General features: G+C 53.0%; 1 protein-coding gene across 2 annotated transcripts in view; it reads right to left on the bottom strand.

Moving 5' to 3' along the window:
• The window catches only part of LOC122384835 (integrin alpha-PS1-like), a 72,299-nt gene that overhangs the window by 5,826 nt on the left and 46,498 nt on the right, over positions 1-19,975 (bottom strand). The window contains exons 2-14 of one of the 2 annotated variants that reach the window (XM_043372605.1): positions 14,211-14,338; positions 12,343-12,369; positions 8,558-8,655; positions 7,711-7,844; positions 5,700-5,911; positions 4,743-4,849; positions 4,137-4,243; positions 3,714-3,844; positions 3,100-3,400; positions 2,633-2,743; positions 1,928-2,156; positions 1,092-1,326; positions 661-809 (exon numbers count right to left, since the gene is read on the bottom strand). In XM_043372605.1, coding sequence (XP_043228540.1) covers positions 661-809; positions 1,092-1,326; positions 1,928-2,156; positions 2,633-2,743; positions 3,100-3,400; positions 3,714-3,844; positions 4,137-4,243; positions 4,743-4,849; positions 5,700-5,911; positions 7,711-7,844; positions 8,558-8,655; positions 12,343-12,369; positions 14,211-14,338 — 1,969 coding nt within the window. The remainder of the gene's footprint in view (positions 1-660; positions 810-1,091; positions 1,327-1,927; positions 2,157-2,632; positions 2,744-3,099; positions 3,401-3,713; positions 3,845-4,136; positions 4,244-4,742; positions 4,850-5,699; positions 5,912-7,710; positions 7,845-8,557; positions 8,656-12,342; positions 12,370-14,210; positions 14,339-19,975) is intronic. The other variant, XM_043372606.1, reaches the window with a different exon arrangement.

Raw genomic sequence — 19,975 nt, 5'->3', positions numbered from 1 at the left:
TCAATAGGTCAACAAACAACTAGAGAACGAACGGTCAGCTACTAAACATTTGCAAAGTGTACAGTCATGCTCGTATACAAGCTATGTCATCACTAACGAAAGAGCTAAATATTTACGCCGCGTACGAGTGCATTCATGATCAACATGCACCCTATAACTTTAACGTCCATGCCCATGAGAACAGCGCTAAATACCACAGCGAACACCACTTACAGGCAGGCAGTCCGGCCAGAAGGGGACCATTCCTACCTCAGGAGCCCTGAGCTGCTCCGTCCGAGCCGTAAGTAAGTCAGCGGGGAGAGATCGTACACAGGTTCAAACGTTAGTGGGGGTTACTGGCTACCTCACGCACATTTGTTAGTGGAGGTGAAACATCCGTTTGATTTCTGTTTCTGGTCGTGCTAGAAATACAATGAAGGGTTGGTTCTGACCACGATAGCCTCCGATATATTTAGGTTAGTTACAGACAGCCGACGTTATACCTATCAGCTAAGCAAACAACACACGGCACAAACAGCAAACCACCTATCGACGCACACGCACCCCCACACTGCACACACGCCGTCAGGCGTCACCCCGATACCCTCCCCCTCTCCCACGGCGACACTCTGTCCCCTCTGCCCCACCCCGGTGTCGCCCTGTCCCCGCCCTGGCACTGACCGTGGGCTCCTTGCCGACAAAGCTGATGCTGGGCGGGTAGGTGACGAACAGCCGGGCGTTGTACGCCGGCTCGCCGTCGTTCCGGATCGTGGTGTTGATGCGCAGCAGCTTTCCGACCTCCTTCTCCAGAACGGAGAAGCCCTCCTCGTCTAAGGCGAGGGGTGAATGTCAGTTATGGGGATGGTGGGGTTCAGACGCATGCTGGTCATCACAATGAGAACGGTAGACCGTGGGTCAGAACAGGTATTTGGCTAGGAAAAAAGTACAGGGAAAACTGTGAGGCCAAAGGGTTTACAAGGCGTTTGTCGTCTAACACTGACTTCAGCTGACACTATTCTCAGTCATAAGAAACGGTAACACCCTATAACGCATGACCGCTCAGCTCTTCAAAATAGCAGAGCCAATGCCTTCACCATCCCACCAAATCTCACCTGTCCTAAGATCGAACACGGGCTTGACTTTCAGCTGGCTCTGGCACACTTCGTCGGAGCCGCACTTTTTGACAAACTTGGCGTAGAAGACCTTGGACGCCTCCTCTTGGTTGAGGATGGGGAAGTTGTCGATGTCTGGCAGCGATCCGCCGGGGTACGCCTGGCGGGGCACCCTCTGCTGCAGCGAGTAGGTCAGCTTCATCGGGATGCTCGTCTGGATGTCGCGGGTGTCCTTCTGCGGAGAGAGGCGGGCAGAGCGGTGTTAGGGGGCGGGTCACATTCAGGGGGAGTGGCGTGTAGGGAGGGATAGAGTCTGAGAGGTAGCATCAGTAAACCACTTCAGTAAATTTTACGAAGGGAGACGAACACTACGGAAGATAATGGGTCATTTCACGGCAAATCGATCAGAAATGTACCCGACCCCCCTTCGTTTTTCATGAAATTTGGTAGGCTCTTAGCACCTATAAAAACAAATACATCCAGCGCATTTTAGACCTGGATGACCTCTAATATCGAAGTTATAGGTCATGAAAGGTCAACGTTTGCCGACATAGCAGGATTGAAATGCCCATTGCTCTGTATTAAGCACGGGGACACTGCGGTAAGCGCCATTAGAGAGGCAATTAATCCCGGTTTTATATAGGTAATTTTGAATTTGTCGATGACCTTTCAATGACCTTTGACCTGACTAGGTCAAACTGATTATTTTCAAATTTGATCATGTTCTGCACATCGGATGCTCATGAAAAATTAGCAGAGGATGTATCATAGTATCGATAAAAATGTATGCCCTCCCTGTCTTTTCCCACCGCACCCCCGGGCCGAGAGTTCCGCACCTTGATGAACATGGTCTCCTCCTGACAGAAGTACTCGCGGGTGTTATCGGCGCTCAGCGGCAGCGTCCTCTCGACCACGTGGCGCCGCTCGGGCAGACCTTCCAGGAAGCGAACTCTGGAGAAGCGCCGGTCCGGCTGGAAGGTCTCTGCCTCCAGGCGGTACTCGAGGTTCACAGTAGTCTTCAGCTGCTCAAGCGACTCCATCTTGAAACAGGCCTGGAACGTGACGCTGGAAAAACGCAGCAGAGGGGAAATGTTAGCAGTCATAGAGTACCAGGATGGTGAATACAAGTGTAAGCACTAAGCGGCGTCAACACTTAAAAAAAAAAAAAACATTTGAGTTATGAAGTCCATCCAAGATACAAAACGCTCATTTGGTAGACGGACATTCAAGCCGGACAGATACGTATGACTAGATTGGACTGAACAGTCGCCTGGGTTGGCCGTTAGCATAGGCGCTGATCTAATGCTGATATCACGACAGCTATGTCGCTATCTCGCGGCAGCGCAATCGGCGTCCACTTGACGGCTCCCGACATACACAACCTCAGCGTACAGTGCAAGCACTCTGGGATCCCATCAATACCCCGCCCGGCAGCCGCACTCGGCACTCGCAGCCACAGATCACGCTAGATAAACAGCCGCCCACTACACCCACGGCCGGCGCGGCCCGACCGCAGCGCCCCTGGCGGCCGAGTGGCTCACCACTTGAGTCCGATGCCGGGCTGTTTGTCGCAGCTGAGCTCGGATGGGTTGATCCGGGTCAGCTGGTCCATCCCCTCCACCTTGGTAACAATGCCGACAATGGGCCGCGCTCTGAGGATTAGGAGTGACGTCATTGTTTAGATGGCGATTGGCATATCAAAACAGACTGGCCGAACAAGACAGAAGGGAGACACGCACCTGAAAACATGCTAATGCTAAACAATTAATGAATGAAATAGCGACCAGAATCAAAAGCGCACTACAACGTTCTGAAGAGCATTGAAAAAGATTGGCAGCAGAGCAAAGAATTACAAACAGTGAGATACCCAAAATGTGATTTTTCATAACGTCGGTGCAGCTAATATCTGCATAGATACATTCGATCAGAACTATCTTTCAAACGCTTCACCATCCCACCCCGCCACTCTGCCTCCTCCCAGGCTCCCACTGTATCCCACTCTACCCACCTGATCAGCGACACCGTGTCATTGCAGAACGACCCGATCAGCAGATCCGGATAGCCATTTCCGTCGATATCCAGACCTCCTCCGAGGGAGTATCCGAAGGTGATGGGCGCGCGCGCTCCTGCCACGTCCTCGGATCGTATCACCTGGGCCGGCTCTGTACTCAGACCGTCCGAGCCGCCCAGGTAGATGCGCACCACGCCGGCGCCCTCGAACGGAGCGCCCACAGCAAGGTCCGGATAAGAGTCCTTGTTCAGGTCGCCCAGACTGGCCAGCGCAAAGCCGAACCGGGACTCGGGAGCACCTGGTGAGAGAGGAGCGTGTTACATAGACAGGGGACAGGGTGAGCTGTGGGTGTTTAATAGATAAATATAAAGCTGACTCTCATGTCAGAGAACGTCGTTCAATAGAATCACCCTGAGGAGCTCTGAGCTTAGGGATAGCTCAACCTCTTCTATAGAATCTGCAAGCGTTCAACAAAGCATCCCACAGGATACAGATTGTAGCAAATCAAGCATTGGTACATTATCTTCATATATGACCTAGTTATTACTGATCTCCGAGTACCTCGTTTGAGCATAGAACCCACCCACCATCCGTCCCCACTCGGTCCTTACCCAGAATGCGGGTGGGTTTGGTGCTCTTGGTCAAGCCCGAGCGGGGTGTGGAGTAGATGTAGATGGCACCACCGGACGCCTCGCCATCGCCGGTGAAATGGAACGGAGCACCGACCACCAGATCGGTCATACTGCAACGAGCGGGACGGTACGTCAGTCAGTCACACCCTGGTCCACCGGTCAGGATCGACAGCGCCACTATCAGCAACAAACAAACACCTCGTCCGGGTATGGAAAAGGGACATATCCAGCAAATATGACACAATAAAACATTTAACTACATTTTTACCTCAAAAGAGCAAACACCACAGCTTGGCAATCCAAATTATTCGTGGCTAGTAGCAGAAAAAGATACCTAGGGATTCACATTTTCCATTACCATAACACAATATGCATTGCAGTTACAATACCACGAACACTTACCCATTTTGATCGAAATCGTCAGCGCAGAGTTCGTATCCGAACTGGGAGAAATGCTCTTCTCCATCGATGATTAGGTCGTATCGTAGTGTCTTCTGGCCAACTCGCTCCTGGAACAATGAGAGGGCGGGTTAGCTCAAAGAAAGAGAGAGGAATGGAGAAAGATGAAAGAGCGAGAGAGCTAGCAGCGAGAGCAGAACACCCTATTCTATCGCTGCAAACCGGTATGGGTGTGTCCACTTGTACTGTGCATTAGATTAGCGGTAAATGGTCATTAAGCGAACAGTAATGAGCCACAGAGGTAATAAATTCATGAAAAACTACTACGCAATTAACCGAACACACAACAACCGATACTTTTTACGCCCTCCAGCCGGTTAGGCAATAAATATGTCGCATATAACGTGGGCCCAAGCCCCAAAGTACGCCAACCAAACAACTGTATAACTGCCATGATCGTAGCAGGCGCCCGGCAGACGGCAACTTCTTAAGCGCCGCGAATAATCAGTCCGACCTGACGTACAACCCTGTGCGTGAAATCCGCATGTGTTATGTGCTTAGCGTGCTGTGTTCTCAGTGTGTTCTGTGTTCAGTGTGTTCTGCACTCACCTTCGAGAAGAAGACCACCTGTCCTGTGCCCTGGGAGCGCGGTGCGCCGGCCACGATCGACTGGGAGGCCAGGTTGGGGAAGAACGTGCCGTACGCCACGGCCATACCTGCCGGGGGCGAGCGTGCAACAGGTGTTATTCGACGTGCTCATTGAAATAACACGAGTCGGCGATGACTGGTCCATCCTATAGATATTGAATGACTGGATATCAGCAATGAGAGTAGTAGATACGCAAATCATTGACAGCAATAAGGCTGACGCAGTGACGCACTAACAGGTAAACTGAAAACAAAGACATGAGTTTAAACTCAACGTAAAATTTCATGATAACACGGACATCTTGCATCCGTTCCCTCGCACTTCACCCGACACAACAATGACACTGTACTGTGACACCGTACTGACACTTCCGCTGACTGCCCCCCCCCCCCCCCGCGCGCGCCGCACCCTCAACCCGATTCAGCCGTCACGAAACACAAATGAGACTGTCCGTCAGACTACCGAGCCACACACAGTGACAGTCGCCTGATTGGACGACGCGGTGGTGCGTGAACAGTGCACACAGAGCGCAGAACACGATTTTGAACAGGGATGGGGTGAGGTGGGATCTCTTGAGTCTGTGAGGGGTGGGTCGAAATGCCTGGCAGGGCTCCCACGAACATCACACTGGATGAAAGCACGATAACATATTCAGCTAATATCCAAAAAGCTGGCCTGCATTCTTTGTTGCACGACTGTTTCACCCGACACACGTAACACCGCCTAGTGATGTTAAAAATATGCATCATTCGTACCTGTTAAACACGGAAGCACACCCACAGAAACCAACCCACGCTCTATACATACTACGAATATCAATCTCCCGCAAATACACAAAGCGACAAATCCAATTAGAAGATACTTATCAGGAGCATTACTGGATTGGCAGACCCTTCAGAAGCCTTTCCCTCACGTACCGAGATAGCTGTACTTGTCGACGGGGCTGGTGGAGGCGGTCACCGGGCCAAAGTACTGAGTCTTGTCGCGCTGCAGGAAGTTGTCGGAGATGTTGACGGCGAACACGGTGCCTCTCCAGGTGTAGGGACCCGGCATGCCGATGACGGCACTGTCATCCTCTGTCAGAAGGCCTGAGGTGCCCGCTTGACAGTAGCCGTACTGTTCGTGCTGCCTGAGATCGGAAAGGAGGGCTCCAGTCAGATATGTACAACAGCCGAACGATATTTTCCATATCACTCTCAAGTCCAACTAACACTGATTCAAGTCACTAATTCACTTCCATTCTAGGGCCACCCCATCACTATTCTGACGAAGCCAGACTGCCTAAGACAAAGGATGGCATTGACGGCCCCAGCAAATGACTCAGTAAACCACAACGGGATCCGTTTGTCCGCGAAACTCCAGGCATTGCGTCTCAGCACACACCAATGTAGCTCTACGGGCGGACTCCGTCACTGCAGTCTTCCTTTCATATCTGACGAGCGACGGACAAACCACAATCGTCGTCCAAACTACCGGAACAGTGCGCCGACACACAGACAATCGTCGTCCAAACTACCGGAACAGTGCGCCGACACACAGACAGACAACGTCAAGGACGAACCACCGCTCAGTCATCCCGAGACACGAGCGCTCCCATCCATCGCCACTGTCACTAGCGTAAGTACAAACACAGTGTACACAGCAGTACACAACAAACAGCTAACATCACACAGAGGACACAGCGCCGCCAGCCGCTCCACAGCCAGCGGGCTATGCGTGACAAAGGCAGACAGCTCAGCCGTCAACTGTGTGCAATTTGGTGCTGTTGAGGCGCACCCATTCCCCCCCCCCCCCCCGTTGCCGTGCAGTGTGAGCATTTGTGCCGGCTCGGTGAGTTTTATGGGAAGAAGGCTGTGAATTCGCTGGTGACCGCAGCTGGAAGCTCGGCTGGTATATACGACTGGAGCCTGGAGGAGCTTCCTGAATGACCTGGGAGAGATACCTAACGCAAGGAACTGAGCTGCTTTCTTACGAACGAGGAGGGATTAGGATGAGTTTTCTTACGAAGCTCGGTATGAGCTTCTTTAGCGGGCTGATAGAAAGTTCAGTGGAGAAGATCAGATGAGTTTCTCCGAGCAGCTGACAGGAATTTCTTTTGTGATCTTTTTCTTTTTTGAAGGTAGCAAGAGCTTTATAGGAACAGCCGGAAGGCTGCTTGAGGTATATGATGCAGATTTACCCAAAACCAGCCGATCATGCAGATGCGAGTATCGTGCCGATTTATCGGTCATGACTCAGTCATAGCCATTGATAGTGCTCACAATGCAACTAATAAACGACCGTTATCACTCTCCTTGTTTTACGCCTCGATAGGAGACACCGTCTCGACACTTTTTCTCAGTCAGACAGTCTAACAAATGAACCACAGTCTCGTGTTCTGACAGTGGGCTCACACACCAGAGTGATCGCATGCACCGCATGTTTGACATTCCTCAGACAGCTCCTCATTGTCGGCACACAGACAGTGGCGGGGAATACGGGGAGGGGTGCGAAGGGGAGGGGAAAGACAGGGGGCAGCAGCTTGAACAAGAAACACGACACGAGAAATGGTCCACATTCCCTCAGAGTCCTCAAATGGGAATTTCCTAAGCACCGAATGCTAAAGCAGCGCACGGGTTGTCAATGCCGGCGACCTACGCACAGGGAAAGCGGTCGAATGTCCATCGACTGATTGTCGCGTGTCTGACGGCGCGATAGCAACGCTGCCGCTCCCTGTAGCTTGTACTGTCATATCGCGACAAAGTCTCGGCGAAACTGTGCGGCAGAAATGGCCCAGTGTGGCGTGGCTGACACGACCTGTTGCGGTGGTGATAGTGGAGCGGGGATCCCTCACTCTCCTTACCCCTTCCCTCTCTCCCTCTACCCTCTCTCTCTCTCTCCCCCCTCTCTCTCTCTCTCTCTCTCTCTCTCTCTCTCCCATCCTCTCACCTGGTGACATCCAGATTGCGGCAGGGAATCCACTCGTGCTCAAAGTCGAGGTTCTGCTGCAGTGTGTAGCAGAGTCCGTGACCCCAGTGCCATTCGTTGGCCAGGCCGCGGTTTATATAACGGTGGGCGCACACCTGAGGACCAGGAAACAACCAGGGTTAACACAACGGCAGCTAGCGCGTGCGGGTACGATTCCTGTCGAGTTATCAGTAGCAGAAACATAGTAGAATGATACATGATCAGGTTCTGTTATTTTTGGCATTTGCACGTAAGCGATTGAAAAGGTCACGAGCAAAAGTTATCAGCAGAAAATGGGAAAACGAGAAATTATAAGTCAGTACGGCAAACGCTTAAAACATGCCGAAAAGAAGAAAAGGTCCATTTTTCGTTTACGTAACTTAAAGTACATCAACTGGTCTGTATCAAAATTCCTATATGAACAGCAGAAGTCTGAGCTCGATCAATATCAGTGCAAATGCCACTCTCCCGATCGGCCGGCCTCGGACACTGTCTGGCCCAGGCGACCACTTCATTAGGACGACGCCCTGCCCTGGTCGGGCGTCCGAGTCGAACGCTCGCCGAATTATTCCCGGCACGCAGTCCCTGTCCACTCCAGATACCATCCGAAAGTGGCGTCACTGAGACCAGTGACGCCACGCTGCGCCGTCAAATGCCGATTGAAATCGCCCGAAAATGAAACCTTTACGCATGGCTACATAAAACACCTTCCACTTACTGGCATCTTCACGAGCTATTAATCTTTCTAATGGTGATGCAGATGATCGAGAATAAAAATTCAACTGGAAATTTGTGGTAAAATTACGATTAAATGTCCGGACTAGCTTACCATAACCTTGCGTCCAGGCCCCTGGCTTCGGACGGTGACACCCATCCACTGGCCTTCCTTCAGCTCGGTATCGGCCGGCGGGTTCAGAGTGATGCCGTCTGCAACCCGGCGTTTGATAGTCAGATGGGTACTCGGGACAATCAGTAGGTCAGACGGGTAAAAATAACTATGTACAGTCAGACGGGTACGGTCAAATGGTCAGACAGGGGCGGTCAAACAGGTACATTCAGATGGTCAGACAGGTACAATTAGACGGTCAGACGGCAGGTTAACACAAACGTCTAGCGGTCACACGGGTACAGTCAAACGGTCAGGCGGGTACAGTCAGATGTCAGACGAGAGAGGTCAGATACAGCCTAATGATACACACAGACGGTCAGACGGGTACCATAGGACGGACACAGTCATACCGTAGCCAGACATACGGGTATATAGTCAGATGGTCAGATTGAACAGTCAGACTCAAAACAGTCGTCTCAGTCAGACGAGCGCTGCCAGTCAGGCAAAGTCAGAAGTCCTCAAATGGTCGCTCGATTCGCACAGACAAACAATCAGCGACATCACCGCATGGGACGGGGATATGGGAGGCAGAACACCGTAGCCAAGATTGTGGCACTCACGTGTGGCCAGGAACGTTACAGCCGCGGTTTTCATGTGCAGAGTCGACTATTAGCCAACCACATATGGCTGTTGCGGCTTGTGGCCATCAGCTGTGGTCGCAGGCAGGAGGGGTTCGCACAGAAAAACCAGCTCGACTCGGGAGGGCGCTCACAGGACGTGCAGTGGAACCGCAGCATGGGGCTGGACGCTGGTTTACATAGCCTTGGCTGGATGTAAATGAGGTGGGACTGGTAGCGGCTTATAGTGTTCCGCGGTATAGGATAACGCACGGAGTCGGTTTGTTTTGACCAATACAATATATGTAGACGGTAACTGTTTTGTTGTCACAACATTGATATAAAAATGTCACCAGGATACAGACAAGATCACGGTCAGTTAAATCCACGCCCAAACCATTCCAAAAGTTCGCACACATCATTCAGTTAGTGGTGAAGCATGCTAAATATCACGAAACTCACGGCAAACATATTGTATCAGTGTCAGGGGTCTCACAAGACAATTCAAGGATTTTAATGCACCACAACAACTCATTCCATGCTGAAACGGTACCGTTAAAATATTTCCTCTTAAAAAGACTCATAAAAATGCAACTGTTGCGCGCAACAAGTGCAAAAGTGGCTGGAACGATTAACGCAGCTTGGCCGTCGAATGAATATCACCCAACGATTGATCAGAGAAATCAAACATTAACAAACACGTTCACGATACACATGCACAGTGCATTGTTCCCGGCAATCACCAGAAGCGGTTGTTCAGCTGGCATTGCCTCGTCACCCGTACCATCTGTTCACCCTGTGCCTTCGCTGGAAACCGCAGGAAAGCAGGAGCCCCATGTTCCATAGCAGCTGGAACGCGCGTCGGTCATAATTTCCCAGTCCCAGGCAAGGCCGTACAAGCAATGCCAAACTTATTTAGAAGCCAATGCCACATTTGAAATAGGTATGCACCTTCATTCCGCGTGATGGTAGGTATGCAATGCAGGCATACAAACTGGTGTCTTACATTTCTACAAAGGTGTGATGGTTACTACATTACTTATTACGAGCGAGCGAGCGCAGCGAGCGAGCGAGTTCATACTGAATTAAGGGAAAATCCCTGAGTATGAGCGGCCGGTCGGCCGGCCGGCCCGCCGGCCGTGGGGACGCTCTTCAAAAGCTAATATCTTAGGGACGGGACATCCGATTGACAAGCGGTCTTCTTTGCTGAATGTCACTTGGACGTAAAAGTTCTGTGGTGTGATGGCCACCATGTGTTCTTGCCAACCAAAGCACGTGGCGCGTGGTAAAGTTGGACATTTTTTAAGAACCCCCAAAATTGCAACCTCAATAACGGCACAACGGTTGGGCCGATTGAATTGAAACTCGGTACACAGTTAGGCCTACATCAGATAATTCATCTGCATGTGTTAAGGTTGGGGTGCTACAGCACGTGCGCACGTGCAGGGGGCGCTCCCAGATCTCGAGAACGGCTGGGCCGATTGCGCTCAAATTTGGCACACGGTTGGGGACCAGTTAGTAGGGTGCCGTGCAGTAGTCAGTTTGGACCCCGCTTGCACGTGCGCACGTGCAGAATGGCGCTTCCAGATCTCAGGAACGGCTGGGCCGATTGCGTTCAAATTTGGCACACCGCTAGCGACCGGTTAGAAGGGTGCTTTGCACAAGCCCGTTGGAAGTACCCTCTCGCCCTTGCGCACGTGCAGGGCTCACTATCTCGCTCGCTCGTTCTTCGCCCAAAAGGCGTTTTACTCAAGGCCATATATGTTTTACTGGTATTTAGTTGAGCTGAGTTAGCTAAAGATTTTGCTTACAGAGTTAGCTGATATTTATATTGGCCGTTTAATTCACAGCTCACACAGTAAATCGGCTGAAGGCCCGACCTCGCACCTGGTTTCCAGGCCGTCCGCTGGCACCACCGTAATATCCCGGCCTGGGCTACCATTTACCAATATCGGTGCAGTGCTATCTCAATGAGCGCGCTGGCTGTTCAGTGTTCACACAAACTGTGTTTGTCAGCGATAAGATAGGTGCTATTAGGTGTGCAGACCGCAACAGTGACCCGCTATCTACCGCGGTGACACACATGAGAGAGAATTACAACAGGAAAAGTATATCGGCAATTACCGATAGACATACCTATGGCACCAACAAAAAAAAAAAAACTATAAAACATAAAGCATTTTGCGTCGGAAAGACACGACTTCGTGACGCTCAGCTTTGGCCATGTTGCGATCACTCCGCAGCAAGGCCGTTCGTATCTCCCCAAATGCAATGTTCTGACAAAGCATTGGGTTTGGGAGACTGGCAATCTAGTAACGATTTAAAATAATGACGTGTTATTTTGATTCAATGAGAAACTGTGAGAAGTAAACGTTTAGCGGATCGTAGCTTTGATGTCACTGGAAATCAGGAGACTGCTGCACACCTATCATACGTGATTACGCTGCAGCGGGATACTTCAGGCTCGGTAAATTAGAGTTTAGTAAATAAGGAAGTATTGAAAGGCGAGTTTACAGGGATGCGGGCTATGTAATACACGTGAGATAGGCATTCATCGTTCACATTTCACTGAAGTTCCTGGAGAGCCAGTGTAACGAACTTAGCAGCAGCTATAACCATGGCAGATTAAGCGCCCATCTAATCACGGCCTATGAGGAGCGTGAAGACGATAATGCTACCCTGCTAATCCGCCTGCGTTCTAATGACATCACGCGAGCCCGGGGCGGTTTGATGCGCGGCTTATAAATCCCATGGCACCCACAAAAACGGCCGGGAGGAGCCACGGAGGAGCGACCGGCCACGGAGCAGCTGCCGACGGAGCCAAGAAAATTTCCCAGCAGCCCCCGTCAGTCAGCAGTCCGACGAGCGGCGTCGGATCCAAGTCGAGGAGCATCCAGTCGGGGTACCTATCACGCAGCCTCCTCTCAGCAGCCGCCCGCGCATGCAGCAGAGCTGTAGCCGTCTGGGGCCCGCCGGTCCCCTCAACCCGTCCTGAAAGCTATAAGCTAGCTGTGGTGTCCGTCTCCGGTTCTTGGCATAGCGTACAAAGCACACTCCAAACCAACCACAGTGTGGGATCATGCAGCTAGAGGGGTGAGCCATTGGCAAAGGAACCGCCAGCCATATGGCCTGCCCGAGCATGCCTTTTCGTCTCTGGTGACCACTTACTCTTGATATACCGTCCTTTAACGGGATCTGAAAAGCACAGTGTCTGTTAGATGGGATATTTACACCGGTTTGGAGGGAGCCAGCCTGCCACCAGAAACATGGATAGCCAGAGTAGAATAGTTAAAAGCCAGTAAGCAAGGCACTAAAACACACAGTGAAAATCCCCGTAAACAACACAAATACTTTGTGAACAAAGGCAGTAAATATTCCCAGAGACATTCATAGCAAACCTACAGAGAACGACAGCCATAGTTTCCCAAACTACAACACAAGCCAATACGACGTGAGACGTGAGAGACACATACATAGAGTAAGCAGTATGAAAAAGAAATTCGTCAGAAAAATAGACACCCGTTACAGAGCAACGAGGACAGGTAGACGATCAGAGCTGGCGGTGAGAGGCGTGACCCGGCCCCGAGTCAACCCTTACCTGTCCCGGCGACCCGACCCGCACCGATCGACCCAGAGGGATCGACTCCACACGCGGACGACCTCGATGGGACGCAAGGAGGCGGCGGAGACGCCTGCGCCTTTTCTCTTCTCGGCATGCCAATAGCCGCTGGAGGACTTACTGAGGGGATGGATGTGCTTTGCGTGGCCGTCCTCTCCTCTGTGGTGATGGGTTCCCCTTGTTTAGTGGACGTTCTGGGCACAGCGTGCTCAACAAAGTGAATCTCATCATCGAGATGAGCTCTTGAAGCAAATCTAAGGACTGTCAAGGTGCAACAGTTCTGTTGAAACGCTGTTCATCTTGCGCCATGTCAACAACTCACAGCTACTGTATGTAGCTTCTTTCGCATCAGTGGCGTTATTCATGGCGCTGCCACTTCCCAAATGAGCAGACGATGATGTCCCACTTCCTCGTCATGTCAGGTGAACATGCGCTCATTGTACATAAAAAATACGGAGTAAATGCTTTTATAAAATTGGTTCAATAGGCATGTTAGCATTTTGTAATAAATGATCAATTCAATCAGGCTCGACATAATAGTGTAGGTATTTTAGTCGATATAAAAATACCTACACTATACAGCTTGTAATACCACTTCAATACAGCTTATTGAACCAGCTCAATAAGTTCAGAACAACTAAGCCTAGGCAAGTGGCTTAGGCTTTTCTTCTCTCGCTTCTCGGCTCACGTGAAACGGCTCAAGCCGTCTCAGCACTGTCTCTCAGCTCAGTTAGGCGAGATCGTCCTGTTGATGCTCAGTATGACTTGGTCCACCCCTTGGCACAGGATGATATCGTTCAGCTGATGTCCAGTTCAGCTGGCGATTGGATTTTCGTTAGCGAGCTCTGACTGATGGCAGCCATTTGTGTCGTTAATGACGCCACTTTTATCGGAGAAGAAGGATACGCATCGCTTTTCAAGGAAGCTGGAACAGCTGTGACGCAACGCCCCCAGGGCACTGGCCGAAACATCTTGTCTTGTATGTACCAGCCGAAGAGTTTTACCAGATAGCGCTCTTAGAAGCGTTGCACCCTGCTGAACAATGTTCATCATTGCAAAGTGGCAGCTTAAAATGTGACGCCGGCGTTACACAACACTGGTAGCAGAATTATGCGTCAGGCTGCGAACTTGCGCTCCCAGTTTGGCCTGTGGGTCTGAGAGCCTGCCGGACCAGTCGCTTGCATAACACTCCTCTAGAAGCCTGGATTAATTGCTGTGACAGTTAAATTGTTCACTGAGAATAGCCGACAAACACATCGAACAGGTTCCGCAGGACCTCGACACCAATCTGAGGAGCCGGGGTTAATCGTTGAGATGCCAGCTGCAGAGCCCGCCACCAGTGACACGCCCCCATTCCTCGCCTCCAGACCTCCCCCGCTGCCGGACCGGACAGGGGCGCAGCTCGCGCTCCACTCACCATAGTGGCCGTCCGTCTCCACCTGCTGACAGTCGTCCTGGCGCGTGGAGAGGGGACACTTCCAGAGTGCCCCGCTCTTCTCCGTGTTGGGCTGCAGGTTCTTCCCCAGCGGAGCGCCGACCAGAAGCCTGCAGACAGAGAGATGGGTTGTGAAAACAATCGATCGACTTTGCTATGTCGGACGTGCGACGACTAACAATAAGGGACATGCTATGCTACAGGAGTTTGTCGTTGAGAATCACTGCACGAAATATGAAAGACACCTTGAATAATGCTTGATAAATTGTGTGGTTAATGATATGTCAATCACGAACGATAGACGGTGCGGTACGACCCATGACACATGGTTTTTCAACAACAAACCTCAACGACCACAACAAAACAGCCAAAACTCTGATCATCAATCCACCATCCCTTCCATCTCATAGCAGCACATCGGCATTGCAACACGAACCACTCAACCAGGGCTAGCGCAACGTTGACCGCGGACGTACTAAATTCCCTTCACCGGATTCGGAAGTTGGTCGGTCGACAGAGCAGCCACAAACTGTCTGTGAACCAGCGGCTGAAAATCGCGCGCGTGCCGCCCGCCTGACACCCACACAGCCAAAGGTCAAACGACGCGCTCGACCTGACAGTCCAGTCACACGGCGACGTCTAATTATAGTCGTGTTGTCGTGTAGGCCACAGTGCAAGGCGAAAAGTACCTAAATCGCCCGGGTCAACACGAAACAAATGCAGTGCCGAACTGCATGCCAGAAGAGTAAAATCGAGCGACGTGAAATCCGACGCAGGTTTAAACGGTTTAGGCCATCGCGTGATAATTCTGGAGTTATACTCACGCTGCGTGAAAATCGAGCTGAGCTCAAACACGCTACATGTCTCTGCGATATTAACCTGGAATGGTTAAGCATCTTTGCAATGCTCCCGCCTTCCAAAACGCGCCACCATCAGATTGTATCCCACAGCCGCTGACAGCAACCATCTCCGCGCCTCGACAGAAAAGGGCATCATCCTTCACCAATTCCCGACGCCTGTCGAACAAGCTACACCCGGATCTTGACTCGGGCAGCCGGCACCCAAGTCCGCGATTAAGTATGCATGACACATACAGACACGGGTCGGCAGATCTGTTCTGCTGGCCGACACACGGGCGCCGGACGACCGTGAGCGTCAGCTCCGGTCACGCTGTGCACCGGGAGATAGTGCACAGTGGTGCACGGTGGGGTGTGCATGAGGTGCTGCACGTGTCGCAATGTGAACGGGTTAAGGCGGGGGGGAGGCGGGGGGGGGGGGGGTTGACGGAAAGGTATCCACTGCAAACGGAGCTCGGTGACAGAGGTCACAACACAACGATGGCAAGCGATCCAGCATTCAGGAACATGGTCACGTAAAGCGCTATGTAGTAAGGATGTCCTTAGCTAAAATGAAAGTGTTCAACTCAGGATGGGCCAGCTTAACATAGACTCACTCAAATCAGAAACTAAGCCCTTATTGGGGTCCAACACAACGTTTCAAAATTCACCGTCGGCGTCTTCTTGACACTGATTCAGGCGGTGGGGCAATGATACGTCATGCCCAGCATCACATCCCGTCACTCGTCAGCACCCCATAGGTGCACCCCGTTCCTAGCTGCTGGCGTGCGAACCAAATACCCTCCGCACAGCTGACGCTCTGACTTCTGATACCCCCAGTGCATTTGCTCCCAGGTGCGGATCGTGTCACCTCCAGCTGTGGGCCATTAGAACCCTCGGCAGCACACAGTCAGATCACTGTGCTCAACAAACAGGGGAACAAAGCCGCCCCCAAAGGCGTGTATTGTGCCCCACACATGGTGAGCACACAAGCATGAAAAGTGCGCACAAAACACGCAATTTGGTATGCTCGTAGTGTCCTGGAACGGCGAGTTGCCACGGGCTGAACTTCTCAACACTATAGCTTAAATACCTCTGATTAAGACGCAAAAATAAAATTTCCCAAGTCCTCAAACTATCAATATCTCCACTTTCCATGTATACCTTCAGAATGGTCTCATCCCTAGCTGAGACATCCCATGCCTGCACTCCAAATTCGTGTACGACCTCCCATGGCACCGCCCAGTCCTTCCACTGTGGGGAGCTGCAGTCAGCTGGGAGCCCGCACCCGCCCGCACCCCGACGATGACAATGCAGGCGGCCTCACGTCCGGCGCCGCAGCATTCCACGTGCGCGCGTGTGCGGCCATTTGACCTGAGCCGGCCGAGTGTCCGGGTGGGCACACACATACCCACACAGGCGCCGGAGAAAGCCCGTCCCGAGGTGCCACCACCTGCGTCTCCTGATTAACGGCTCCTCACGTCGGCGCGCCTCCGGCCCCATCAGGGCGGCGTCGGCAGCTCACACTAATTGAAACGGCAGGAGAGCGGCCGGCAGGCGCGGCGGGAGCGGCAGCGGTGGGACGGTGGTGGGGCGGGAGGAGCATGGGACAGTGTGGCGGGACGGTGGGACGGGAGGAGCATGGGACAGTGTGGTTGGACTGTGGGGCGGGAGGAGCATGGGACAGTGTGGTGGGACTGTGGGGCGGGAGGAGCATGTGACAGTGTGGTGGGACGGTAGGGTGGGAGGATCATGGGACAGTGTGGTGGGACGTTGGGGCGGGAGGAGCATGGGACAGTGTGGTGGGACGGTGGGGCAGCTAAGCAGAATAATGGTGAGTCGACAGGCAGAGGAAAATGGAATGTTGGGCGATGGGATGGTGGGACAGTAAGTGACAGGCGATGACTGATGGGCGATGAGGCGATGAGCAATGAAAATGGGCGATGAGATGGCCGTAAATGGGGCGGAGATACGGAGGGCCGGCAGAGCTAGACGGACGGTCGCGGGCAAAGACACTCGACGGTCCACGACATTCAGAGGAATACAGATGATGACAGGGTCAAAGTGGCCCGCGAGCCGTGAGTTCAGATAGAAGTCTTATCTAACTGCCCTATCACTGTTAGTCAGAGAAACAGACGGTATATAGCCCGGTGGATCAGATGAGACTGGTGAACTCAACGAACGGCATCGTAGGGCAGGCGAGATAGGAGATAGTAGGTAACCGCACTCACAAACTTAGCCACTTCAGAACCTGATGACACAGGACCTCCGAACATTCACAGCGATAGCCCGTGCTTTCATTTCGCACGGGGACCGCAACAGATACCACCCACTACGCGATGACGGCACAGCTCTTCATCTCCGCTGAGCCGTCAGGATTGCTCCTATGTATATCAAACCAGTAGGGACAGCTAAATTTACCTCCCAGTTCGGTGAAAGGCTCCACGCGCCTCACAATTGGCCGGTTCGTCGTGCCTGCCTTCATTTCGTCCCGTTGTCTCGTTACGACAGTGCGTGACCCCAGCGTCACGGTCGCATCACGGCCGCGTGACGACAGTTGACACCGAGACCCTCACCAGCGGCCGGCGACCTCTCCTGGCCAGGTCACGTGACCCAGCGACCTGGTGACCTGTCGCCCGGCCGCGGCGCCGCGGGAAATAGCCTGGCGCACAAACACTGCACGGCGCCAGCAGCAGCCGCACTGCCGGCTTGGTCGCCAGCCCACTTAGCAGCTCGCAAAAACGCAAACCATTGTCGCAAAACGCGCAAAAAGCCGGCGCCCGGCTGGTAATTGTGATCGGGTTTCACGCTCGGTCGGAGAGGAACGGTGAGAGGTCGGGCGTCATAAGCAGGCAACCAGTCGGGAGTACGGTGCTTGCAACCTACCGGCTACCGAGACATATAAATGACAAGTAGTGAGGGGAATGACGACTAGAGCGCTTGTATCGTCACACTGTGCACGATCAGACTGGGGTGGGGAACACCTGGAGAGCGGAGGAAGGGGGTAGGAGGAACGGGAATGAAGGGAAAGAATGGGACCAGGTGCAGCCTCGAGAACCATCCCGCTCCAGCGGTATCCATACAGACGCGCATTGAGTGCGGAGCGAGCGGGTTCCCTCCTACCCGACCAGGTGTGCCGGTGGCGGGGCTCAAGGCCGCCCTCCCACGCGCTGCGCGGTATCAGCCGTGGCTGGCTGGCTACCCCCACCCCTCCCCACCCCCACTGACCGGGCCAGCTGATGCATGGGGGGAGGGGCGATCTCGGGAGGAAGGCGCTATCTACAGCGACACGGCGCCGACCCGTTCCCTCAGCCTGCAGCCGCGGTCATGGTGGCACCGGCCCGCCTCGCACGTGTCGGCACCGCGTGCCTGACCGGCGACCGTGCCGGCCCACCGAGCCAGCTGTCCCCTCCCCTCCCCCCACGGCCCGTGTTTGCCTCCCTGCGCTGTGTTTGCCGCAGTCGGCCCTGGCGCGTCAACAGCGCCGCTAACTGGCGGCGCCCGGAAGCGGCCTGCGAGCACAGCTGAGCGCGCTGTGAGTGACGTCAAGTCCCGGCGGGCCGCCCCCGCCCCCGCCCGCGCCCGCACCGGCCGCCGTCGCTGGGCCACGGCACACAGGCGCGGTGTTTGTGGGCCGAGTGTGACCGCAGCGCCGCCGACAGCGCCGTGACACTGTCCGGCGGCGAATAATGGCGCGGCGCCGCGCCGCTCCACACCTTAGCCGCCGCCGCCGGCGCATTCCTGGAGCTCGGCCGGCAGGGGCGGCAGCGAAATATGGGAAACAGGGGAATAATTATGACAACCAGGTGGAATGTGAGGGATGCACCGCGACCGGTTCTAGCTCATCAGCGGATAGCGGAGGCGACGAAAGGAGGGTAAGAGGGGGAAACGAGACGGAAAGGTAGGTAACCGATACACAGACTACTGCAGCGAACGACGAGAGCTCGATTCCCACGAGTGCCTTGGGCTCGGGCTGAGTAAGCTGCGTCCGTCCATTCGATTTGGGCACGATGGAGAGGGATGAAGGACTCTGGGGTCGCCTAATCCCACGAGTGATGAGCTCGGCGCTGGGTACCTGGGTGCGCCGCGGTCCCACCACCTCCCCACAGGCTGGGGTGCCGCGCTATCCGTCAGCACCCGACACAGTCACACGGGGCCGGCAGAAATGAGGTGCGCGTGTGAAAGTCCGCCGGCCCACCTGTGAATGTGAATCCGAGGGCAGTTCGCGACAGGACTCTAAGAGATGATGGAGCTTATTGAAAAAAATCTAGTGGCTCGGCTCTCATACTCGTATTCGTGGTAAGGTATTTTTTCAAAGTTGCCGAAGAAAATTAAATTAAACAACAATAAATTTAGATCGGGCGATCCTCGGGAACCTGGCGTTGCGAACTCACCCAGGAGCTCAAACCACATCGATGTGTGAACTGTGAATAATTCAAGAGCATTGCAAATGTTGTCTTCTCTCATACCGAGGTATATACCAGAGGTACCAGAGGTATATATGTGCGAAACCACTGATGGTGATACTTATTACTTACACATATTTCAGGTACCCTCTTTTTTAAGAATAGGTGGCAGCAGGTCTCTGCGTGGGCCGCTATAAGCAAAATATTTGCATTTCTGTCACCCCAAACCTTGAGAAGACATTCAGCATTCCATTCACGAATCTTGCCACCTACTAAAACCAGCGTTATTCGTAGGGTGTATATAATAGATGGTCCATGTAGCGTCATCCAATACCTTAAAGTGTAGGGGAAGTTGGGGCAATGCCGGAGTTGGGGCAAAGCCGAAATTCAAGATATTTCGAAAACCGTACGACATGGATGCCACATGTCAGTGATGTTCTGAAGCTTAAGTGACTACAATTATCGCATGTTTGTTACGAGTCGTCATTCGGAATACTTCGGCTGT

This window comes from Amphibalanus amphitrite, unplaced genomic scaffold, assembly GCF_019059575.1.
Source record: "Amphibalanus amphitrite isolate SeventyFive unplaced genomic scaffold, NRLGWU_Aamphi_draft 000200F_arrow, whole genome shotgun sequence".
NCBI classification, from domain to species: Eukaryota; Metazoa; Arthropoda; class Thecostraca; order Balanomorpha; family Balanidae; genus Amphibalanus; species Amphibalanus amphitrite.
The sequence above is the reverse complement of the archived record's forward strand: the minus strand, read 5'-3'. Positions and strand labels throughout refer to the sequence as shown.